This window comes from Trachurus trachurus (assembly GCF_905171665.1).
Source record: "Trachurus trachurus genome assembly, chromosome: 9".
NCBI lineage: Eukaryota > Metazoa > Chordata > Actinopteri > Carangiformes > Carangidae > Trachurus > Trachurus trachurus.
Window position 1 is genome coordinate 16,642,483 of NC_139895.1, and position 11,339 is coordinate 16,653,821.

At 41.2% G+C, this 11,339-nt stretch overlaps 1 protein-coding gene across 1 annotated transcript; it reads left to right on the plus strand.

The window, feature by feature from the left end:
- Positions 1-5,302: 5,302 nt before the first annotated feature.
- Positions 5,303-9,165, plus strand: LOC310991441 (creatine kinase U-type, mitochondrial-like; the record flags this gene model as incomplete). Its single annotated transcript, XM_083979150.1, has 9 exons — positions 5,303-5,454; positions 5,792-5,990; positions 6,076-6,171; positions 6,275-6,496; positions 6,628-6,713; positions 7,556-7,679; positions 7,851-7,985; positions 8,087-8,212; positions 9,049-9,165. 9 exons carry the CDS (start codon positions 5,303-5,305, stop codon positions 9,163-9,165), a joined length of 1,257 nt encoding a protein of 418 aa, XP_083835276.1.
- Positions 9,166-11,339: the final 2,174 nt, after the last annotated feature.

Genomic DNA, 11,339 nt, shown 5'->3' on the forward strand with positions numbered 1-11,339 from the left:
GTCACGTACAGGTTTGGGAAGATTGGATGCTATGTTTGTACTGTAATATGATTTTGTGTATTTGTGTGTTTATTTATTTGTTTGCATTTTTCACTCGTAGGTGCAGGAGAAATAAATTCAACATGCCTTATGTGTTTGCGCTGTGTAATCATTCCAATGATATTAAGATTTTTTTTTCACTTCTGCTTCCTCTGGCAACAGCTGCCCTTCATTTTAACTCCCATTGCATTACGGCAACATAATGCAGGGCTCCAACAACCGTGTTTCAGCTATGATGTTTGTGTCAAACTACCAACATCGAAGCAATTCTCTTGTTTGATCAGAGTACAGTTACATATACAGTAGATAGATGTCTCAGTAGAATTAACCCAACGTAAGAAATGATTTACCTGGGACTAACCACTTATTACTGTAACTCACATGTACACACTCAAGGCAAGAATCTAGACTAAACTAGATTATAAATTCTACATTGTCAAAGCAGACTACAAAACTTGATGCAACTCTTACAGGTAACCTGGGCTATTTGCAATATCCATCCTGTTTTGAGGTTTACAGGGAAACACACACACAGTGAGTGAGTGCAAAGCTGAAACAACAGTTATTGTGCACTCTCTATGGCGGTTTTTATGTTTTTATGTGTATTTTTGTATGTGGTTGATGGGTCTTGTCAGGTGGCATTGTGCCCAAGCCAAATTTTCCCCCATGGGGACAATAAAGTATCTATCTATCTATCTATCTATCTATCTATCTATCTATCTATCTATCTATCTATCTATCTATCTATCTATCTATCTATCTATCTATCTATCTATCTATCTATCTATCTTCCATTTTACAGATTAAGGTGCATAATTGAACAATGTGAAAACCTCCATGCATCTTGACATAGTGCGCCCTGGCACTGTGACAATCCTGCCCCTCTGTGGTCAAGAGTGGCACTGCCTCTTCAGTAAAGGACTGACCTGCTTATAAGGTGTTCATCTCGCTAAACCATCTCAGTCTTACAGTAATGGAGGTGGATAATTAGGGTGGATCCATCCATCATTTACTGATCCATTAAATGACCATCTAAGTTAGGAAGTGGAAACACTGTTGAACAGTTTCATCTGAAGTGAAAACAACAGAAACTGTTACTCATTTGTGGGTGGTGCAGTAAATAACATCAGAGTGAAGGAAGAGGACAATGGGGAAAATAGCATGGCGTAAAGTCCAGGCAAGTCATTGCGACAAATGTTGTTGAGGGGGTGTCACATTTTACTGTGGGATTTCGTGACAGTTTTTAGTGCAGATGAACCAGCTGGAGGGCAGCTTGCAGTTGTGGGTTGTCATCTCCCAGTGGGAGTTTTATAGCAGATCAACCAACACAAATCCTGTTTCTGGGGGACAGATGGATGGCAGTTAGTTCAAGTTTATCACAACACTGAGAGTGTGACATCTCACAGCCTTTTCCAGTCAAAGACAAGACAGCAGCTCATGGGTTCAGTGAAAATTATAAGGCCGATTACAGAAATGCTGAGAAAAAAACACACATTAAAAACAGGCTTTTGAGGTGCCGTGTGATGCACGGGTAGTGACAACTGTGTGATCTTAAAAGCCATAAAAGAATAAAAAAAATGTCACAATACATCTGCTTTGTGCTTTGTGCCTCCTTGGGAAACTCTTTCTATTTCTCCAGTCCCCACCCTTCATGACGTTACCGAAGTGAACTTCACTCTCAGTGATATAAAAGAGCTATTAAAACACACGTGAAATACTGTAACACTTTGAGGAAGTGGATATATTCTGAGCAGGGCCGTTAATCTTGTTTACAGATAAAGTGTCCATGACCCACATTTTGATCAGTCCAAATAGGCCCATTAGCATCTTTAATTTGCATGATAACTAATGTGTCCTTTATTTCTCAGAAAAATAGCAAATCACATTTTCATGTATTTTTCTCTTGCTTTATACCTGGATTTTTGTAACTGGAGACATGGGTTAGAAAACTCAGATAAAAGCCACAACGTTGATACATTTGGTGATAAGTAAGAGATTTTCAGCAGGAAAATATGACACTGTGTTTCAGACAAAACACAGAACATTAGTTGAAGTGTTGCTGCTGAAAGACACTTGACCAATATTGCTGAGAGCCTTTGAGTGTTTACTTTAGGAGTTGGCATTCAAAAGTCGGTGCAAGGCCTGAGAAATAAATTGATGATTTTGAAAGGAGTGGCCCTCCAACAACAACAACCTGAGCAATTTCACAAAAATAGCTTGAGCTTCATTTCTCGATGTCGACTTTTTCCTCTGAACATAACCAAATGAATGAATACTTGACCTTAAACGGCCTTTTGACTCATTGAACATATGTTTCTTAGACCTTTTGTGTCCGACTTACAGTAAGTTTGGAGCAAGTAAACTGAGGACTGAACCTGCAACATTATCAAAAGCCCCGATGAGAGCTACATTTCTGACAGACTTCGAGACTTCACTGGGTGTTGGGTTTCAAAGTTTACTGAGGCTTTCAAAAATTGAACCTCGGGGTAGCATGTCCACAGTCTTTTAATACACTGAGACAGCTTCACTTGTTCTCAAGAGGAATAAGTAGAAGTGTTGCTGGACAGATAGCTTAAGGTGTTAGACGACTATGTGGTAGCTTTAGGTTCTGGGGTTTGAGCCATGAGACATGCATTACATTTTGAGTCCAAGGAAAAGGAATCATAATCTCTAAGAAAACAAGCTCCATCATCCTTAAATATCTTGGGGAGGGAAAGACCACCATGCAGGTCTGAGGTCCTGTGTTCAATCTTCAGGATCTACGGTGAATTATAAAGTCTAGCTCCAAAAGTAAACACAGCTCATGGTGTTAGAAGACTGCTTGATGGCAATCAGGGTGTCAGTTTGATTCTTTGGAGGCTCAGCAACTGGGAAAAATCCCAGCGTGACGGCTTCAGTGCTTGGTTTGCATTGTGTCTATTACAGGTACCTGGAAGGTCAAAATCGACAGACGACAAAGGAAGAGGCCTCTTTTTGCATTTGTGTGTATATTGATTTAGCCTTTATCCACATCTAATGATGCAGGGTTCCCCACTAATACGTTTAAAAGAATTGGTCTGGGGATAAGTGCCGCCATGACACTCAGAAACTTGTGCGCATGCATGTGCGTAAGTGCATGTGTGAAGAGGCAGGCAGACATGCTGACTGACTGAAAGAGGATTTTCTGTCTGTCGCCCAGTGAGAGGCTAATCCTGAGCCAGTGTCCCCATATCTCTCTCTCTCTCTCTCTCTCTCTCTCTCTGATCCCATCTCTGTTCTTCAGTCTGCTCTCTCTCTCTCTGCAGATCGACCCTCTCTGGACTGAGCTGCAAGACGCACATCAGCACTCTGCTGCCTCCTCTCTTCCGCTATCCTCAGGTGAGTGATGGACCCTTCCTCTTCACTTTTAATCCCTCTCTTTTGCAGATCATCACTTTTTCCTTCCTATTACCACACTACGTCGCTACAGACCAGTGGCTGTTCCAGGAATTATGTACATTTATTTTAAATATCATCTGTTTAGGTTTGGTATAGGGGCATCAGTTTTGCTCTTCAAGTAAAATAGGTATAGGTATGAATAAGTATGAATAATGAGATAAATAGGATTTAATATACTTATATACTTATACAATCTACACACAATACAGCAGTATTTTTATTGGCTGTTTGATCCTTTAGTTTGTTCTTTTCTCAGGCAAACATTTTCATCACATGGTTTATCTTACACAGCAGCCACCTGTAATATTAGTCTCTAAATATGCCTGATATCAACAGGGAGCAGCCACCTGGCAGCAACTGACTGTTCATCTTACATTTAACATCGATTACAGAAAATCAATTAAATCTAACAAACATCACTTGACTTTTCCCATCTCAGTTAAAGTGCCTCTCCTCATTACTTTCCCTTTCCTTATGTAATCGTCTAGTACCTGATGGGAATCCCTCTAATCCTACCTTTTCCATCGTCTCTTTTAATTGTCCTCACACTCTCTAACCCCTCCTGACCTTAATCTGACCCTTAACCCATTTCACACAGCCCCTCACTCCTTCATTCAGTTTCATCTCTCCACTGGTCTGTTCTTTATTCCAAGTCTATTAAAAACATTCCCTATACTTTTCCAGTAGGTAACTCAGTTCTCCCTGACTTCCTCCTGCTCTCCCTCATCTTCCTCAGTACCTGTTTGACTCCTCCCCACCACCTACCCACTCTCTGTCTTGGTTTCCGTCTTGTGTGAGGTCAGTGACCGACCCAGAATGTCTGAAAGGATCATGTGTTGTTCGGGGCTGATGCCAACTCCAAGTTGGCCTCCTGAGTTTAATCTCACCGAGTGCTGCTATCAATAGTGTGTGTGTGTGTGTGTGTGTGTGTGTGTGTGTGTGTGTGTGTGTGTGTGTGTGTGTGTGTGTGTGTGTGTGTGTGTGTGTGTGTGTGTGTGTGTGTGTGTGTGTGTGTGTGTGTGTGTGTGACAGACAGAGAGAGAGAGAGAGAGAGAGAGAGAGAGAGAGAGAGAGAGAGAGAGAGAGAGAGAGAGAGAGAGAGGGAGATGTGTGGGTGGGTCAAATGTGACTTTGACCCAAAAGCTCAAGACAGATTTACAATTTATAATTTACATTTGTATTAAGGCTATTGTGCAACAATACAGCAGCCTCTCCTGGGAGAGCTGAAATATTGATTTATAACATTAGGGCGACTTATATCTATTTTTCTCCATTACACTTATTATCCTAAATTTCAGGATGATAGGTACAACATTAATTACAGTTTAATGCTTCTTTACTTGACATCAGTTCTGATATTTGATTGGATGGGTCGACATGTTATATCAATATGGCGGTATCTCTCTCAGTGTCCAATCACAAATCATCTGATCACCTGAGCTGCTGATTCTCCCAGGACGACCAATCACAGAGCTTCTGTCTGCTTGTAGAATAATCTCAGCACACAAGATGCAGGCATATCTGTTACTTAAGGATTTGATTGGTTAATGCAATTAGCAGTTTTGGCTGAGTGTGTACCTGTGAAGATGTGTGTCAGTAAATCTTACTGTAAATGTGAACTTAAGGCAACTGTCCATCGAGTAGCAAATACAAAAGGGTGAATATATATTTGGATATTTAAATTCAAAAACTACTTATCACAGCAATTCAAAAAGATCCATTGTCCTTATTTCATATTCATAGGCATCACTTGAAAAGCACCAAAGGCAGATTGAAATTTGTTAGTTTATCTTCACATCTTTGCCCTCTGACCTCTCTCCAGGCAATTACCTATATCAGGTAAAACATGGCGAACTCTTTCACCCGTGTAATTTCTGGTCGTAACACCGCAGTGGTGTTGGCCAGCATTGGAGCTGGCACCATGGCATCTGGATACCTGCTGAGTGACACCACTGGTGCTGCTGGTGCCTCTGAGAGGAAGAGACTCTACCCACCCAGGTACGTGAGTGTGGATGAGTTAAACTGAGGCAGGACAACCTTGTTCCATGACAATTTTCCACCTCAGTGGACAATAAAGATTTATTCTATTCTATTGTCCAAACCTGCAGTTCATACATCAAAACATCATCATACTGTATGATCATGACTGGGCTTGTTGTTATACAATACATAATATGCATGCAGAAAGCCTGATCCAAAGTTATGACACTGCTAAATTTCAACTGCTGTTTCTGTTGAGCCACATCTGTATATGCAGAGTTAGTAAATCTGAGAGTCGACTGAACAGCTCAACTAAGTTAATTATTTATCCACTCACTCTTTCCACTTTCCACAGTGCTGATTTCCCTGACCTGAGAAAGCACAACAACTGCATGGCAGCAGCCCTGACCCCAACTATCTATGGACGGCTGAGGGACAGGGAAACCCCACGCCACTGGACCATCGACCAGTGCATCCAGACTGGCGTAGACAACCCTGGACACCCCTTTATCAAGACCGTTGGCATGGTAGCTGGGGATGAGGAGAGCTACGAGGTAGGAGCTCGTAACCACTGTGAGTTATTGGATTTGATCCTAAACCATGGACAAACCTGAACCTTAATTTTTTTGTTTAAATCAGGTGTTTTCTGAGCTGTTTGACCCTGTTATCAAGGACAGACACAACGGCTATGACCCTCGCACAATGAAGCACCCCACTGACCTGGATGCTTCCAAGGTTACACCTGCATTTCTCTTTACTCCTGTGTCACATGATGTCTTCTATACGTCAATTCCTGCATCCCCTCCTGCTTATGGTGACCTTAATATTTTCTCCTCAGATCACCCAGGGAACGTTTGATGAGCGCTACGTGCTGTCAAGTCGTGTCCGTACTGGTCGTAGCATCCGTGGACTGAGTCTTCCCCCCGCGTGCACTCGCTCTGAGCGCCGTGAAGTGGAGCGTGTGGTGGTGACAGCTCTGTCTGGCCTGAAGGGAGACCTGTCTGGTCGCTACTACAGCCTGGGAGACATGACTGATAGGGAGCAGCAGCAGCTTATTGATGTGAGTGCACAATCAAACACATTTGGACACACACAAACACAGACAAGGTTAGTTTATGTCATATTTTTTAACTTCCTTCACCATCTAATACCCCACCTTCCGGTTCCTCTGTCCCTTCACTGGCCCACCAGGAGCACTTTCTGTTTGATAAACCTGTGTCACCTCTGCTCATGTCAGCTGGGATGGCCAGAGATTGGCCTGATGCTCGTGGGATCTGGTAAGAGTATAGGAGAAATTTAGTTTAAAAGAAACATGTCTGGTTCTGTAGCTTAGAGACCCTGCAAAAGCTGTAGTCACTGCATACAGTACTTTATCCAGTCTCACATTCACAGCCATTGCCCATTTGTTGGGTTGAGCTGGGCTGGAGACATCAGTAGAAAACCAACAACTGCTAATCCATGATCATTTCCAGGCTATAACTTCTTTTGAGGAACAAATCAGTGTTTTGTTTAATTATATTCATCAATTTTATTAACCAAGAATGGTTATTAAAGAATTTTATGGGAATACTGTCCACCAAACAAGTGGACCAACACGACTGGAGAAAAGTTTATTATGAAGTAATGTCCTTTATTTTGTATAATTATGAAATAGAAGATAATGTAAAAAACTAAACAAAAACAACAACAACAACCAGGTTCAGGGTCTCTCACATTCTAGATGTAGATTTCTATGTGTAATTTATATTATACAATGTAATAAAATTGCATTGCATTGCATTGCATAATAATGGAGTTGAATCGCTCATAGTGCCCCAGAACTCCTTCAGACTATATAAATACCCCTTCTTACACTTTTCAAAAAGCTGCTTTTCCTCTCTTCTGAAAACCCCATGTCTTTTCTCATAAATCTAAATTCAAGTTAATTTTATTTTTTTATAAAGTACTGTAGTTCTTATCCCCACCCCACCTGTGCCTTTATAAACTACGACCAGCCTGACACTGAAGGCACATGGTCTGCTGAATGTGATGTGTAAAAGACACTTTCTTCTCTTCATATGATTTAGCTGGGAAATAAATTGTATGTAAAACATCAGCTCTGCCTTCCTGATTGTCTCAGGCACAACAACGAGAAGAACTTCTTGATCTGGATCAATGAGGAGGATCACACAAGGATCATATCCATGGAGAAAGGAGGAAACATGAAGAGAGTGTTTGAAAGGTTCTGCAGAGGTCTTAAACAGGTATGTCTGTGCATCCTCTTGCACCACTATGGGTCATTGTGATCTTTTTAATCCTTGCCTACAAGAAAATATACAGAAAATATTCAAATTAACACATCAAACTAAAAGAAACAGGACTTGCCCTGCAAAAAGTTTAGTTTTCTCTCTGCTTTCTTTTCATGTATATTCTAGGTGGAGCAACTAATTCAGGAGAGAGGTTGGGAGTTCATGTGGAATGAGCGTCTGGGCTACATCCTCACCTGTCCCTCTAACCTTGGCACCGGGCTCAGGGCTGGTGTGCATATCCGCCTGCCCTACCTCAGCAGGGTATTTCTGGAAACACTGCACACACACACTTTCTGTTCCATACTGTGGTTCTCATGTCTGAAAAATGAAATGACTGAGCGTGTGTGACGCTTATGATGCAGGACCCTCGCTTCAAGAAGATGCTGGATAACCTGAGGCTACAGAAGAGAGGCACAGGAGGTGTTGACACAGCTGCTTCCGGAGACACTGTTGACATCTCCAACCTCGACCGTCTGGGCAAATCCGAGGTAAACACTTGAGAAGGAAGGCAACAGGTTAAGTAGAAGAGGAAATGAGCAGCAGGTACAGGGAGACAGAGTCAGACTGAGGAGAGCAGACATCCCAACAGGTGTGGGCTGTGAATCACCATACCACCTGCTGTTATCTAATCTGTAATCCAGGCAGGGATGTGCCACTTGAGGTTAAAAGACTTCTGCCACTTGATCTGAGCCTTTCATGCAGCACTTCCTCACAGGCTCTGAGAAAACAGGCACTTTAAATCAAGTGCTACAAAAGGTCAGAAATGGTTAAGGTCAGGGCTATAACTAGGGGTTCCTCCAGTTGCACCAAAGGAGGCAGGAGCATGCAAACCTGAACTCAGGGAATTCACTGATAACTTATCTGTGATAAAGTAAGCAATTTTATGCATTTATTGGGCCATAGAAACCAAACAGATTGTTGGATGGCATGGCAAACAAGTCAGTGGTTCTCAGCTGCCACACAGCTGAAAAGGTACAAGCACAAAAGTATATGTCGTTTATTAAGTATTTAACTTCAAAAAGTATAAATAATATAAAATAAATAAGCTTAAGTCATTTAATTTGTGTACAAAATTATGCAATTTAAGCAAAACTAAATTTCTTCCTCTGTATACTGATGCTCATTACAAGCTGACAAAATGTGACAATTCTCAGTTTATTCCAGCCAAACCAACTGCTTCTAAAATGAAATTAAATCTGACACTTGAGTCTCAGTGGCCACAGATAATTAACACGGACAATTAAAATGAACCTGTCTAACAACTTTGCACATTTTGATCATGTGATTTTTTTTGTTTTTCTTTTTGTTTGCTTTGTGTTCACAGGTCGAGCTGGTACAGTTAGTGGTTGACGGCGTAAACTACCTAATTGAATGCGAGAAGAGGTTGGAGAGGGGACAGGACATCAAGATCCCCGCCCCCATCGCTCAGTTCAGGAAGTGAACGACAACCTCTGCTTGGAATCTTGGAATAGAGGAGGCGCTCCAACCGCTGGTCTTTTAAATGTTGGTCTTACAAGATATTCATGGCATGTGTATCACTGTACTGACATATATGCACCATTAATTCATGTACATGAATTCTAAACAAAATAAACTCTTGATGAACTGAGTTGCATCACTGGCAGGTTTTGAAATGTTGGGTGGAAAATGTACAGGAATCTAAACAAGAAAAAAATAGTAACTAAATTTTAGGGAAGCCTACTTGTACTTTACTAACTTGTACATCAAAAAACACAAGATAATATTATAAAAATCCACTACATTGCTATGGCAAATATTAAAGCACCCTCGACTTCTCGGTCGTCAAACAAAAAAACTAATACAAAAAAACAAAATAGGCTACTGTGTGGTTCTTTGTCATGTTTCACACTGAGTTTTTAGCAGCTCCACCATAAAGACATTCCCTCTCTCATCTCCTTTTTGTACGTCTATTAGGGTAGAGTACCTCTCAATCAGCTCTTGTATATCAAATCCATCCAAGCCACGTAACACTCCCATAAAACTATAAAACAAATGCAAAACAAGACCATAAAGCAAAGCTGTATCGAGGTTCAGAAAGCACAACTCAAGTGCAGGCGAAACACACATACACACAAGGCTGAGCTCCCAGCTCCTGACAGAGATGTTTAGGTCATGGCCAGCTGCCAGACCTAATAAGATGGAGCTATACTGGACAATAATGCCATGACCTTTGAAACTCTACAATATGAAGTGCTGAAGCTGATGTGTTGTACTGTGACTCAGACTACAGTGGGTTCATATTGTTTTTCATGATCATATGTATACATCTTTACCTAAGACAAAGGAGGACATGAGGAATAAAATGATACACAAATGAAGGATCATCCTTCCGGAGCAGCTGGTGGTTAACCTGGCATTCAGACCTCACCTGCCTCCTACAGTATACAAGGCATTTAATCCAGGGGGTAAAAGGCCAAGCTATAACTGACACCAGACAGGCCACCACGGCAAGGTGGCTGGTTAACAACATGACATATCCAGTTTCATCTTAGGTGAGAAGAAATGGGGATTATACTTTAAGGATAAAGGCACCCTGCCATGAGAAATTAGTGTTATAATAATTAGAGTGAATGGTCCCTTTAAATCCCGGTCAGAGAGTTGCTCTTCCTTTTCTGGCAGCAGATTAATGACGTAGATCTATTAATGCTATTAGAGATCTAAACTGAAGAGCTCAGAAACTGAGTCTCTGAGCTGAGTGTGTGTGTGTGTGTGTGTGTGTATGTGAGTGCTGAAGAAATAATGCACCAATTATCACGACTGAATGAGGCTAGGATTTATTTGATGGACATTAAAATTAGATTTTTTGACGTCACACAGAAAAGATGTGTTTTTTGGGTTTTTTTCAAAAACATATCTTTTCTGTGTGACGTCAGAAAATCTAATTTTAATGTCCACATCAGCATCTGTACACTACTGTACTAATATGAAGCCAGTTATGATGATAGCAATATTCTGCTAAGGTCACTGTGGATCGTTTTGGCTGTGTGAACGTGTGTGTGTGTGTGTGTGTGTGTGTGTGTGTGTGTGTGTGTGTGTGTGTGTGTGTGTGTGTGTGTGTGTGTGTGTGTGTGTGTGTGTGTGTGTGTGTGTGTGTGTGAACAAGGATTAGTTACACATTCACATCTCTGGGTGTGTCGGCTTCACGCGCTCAGCTTTACTCCAGATGGCTGCAGTGTTTCTAGTAAACAAAAGACAAATAAAATTAGTTTCAGTGCAAGTTCTCCAGTTAAGCAACCTCCTATTGACACTGGAACTCCTTTGAAAAATGAACTGATGATGAATTAGACAGAACTGTCGAGAGCTAGATATCAACACGAGCTATAATTTATTATGGCCGTTGGTGGACACTCCCCAGAGTTTTTTTTTTTGGCCATAAAACAGGTAACGAGGTGGACAGAGTTCATTTGACATCAGACATCTGAACTGTTTTCAGTTCTCTGCACTTAATCATTTGATCAAATGCACAAAATGAGGCTGTGTGTGTCTTTAGCTTTCCTCTGTGTGATGCTGTCCACAGGTAAGAACAGGAAATACGAATTGCACAGAATTCAATAAGGGATATCTTTTTTTCTTTTCTTTTTCTTTTTCTTCTTC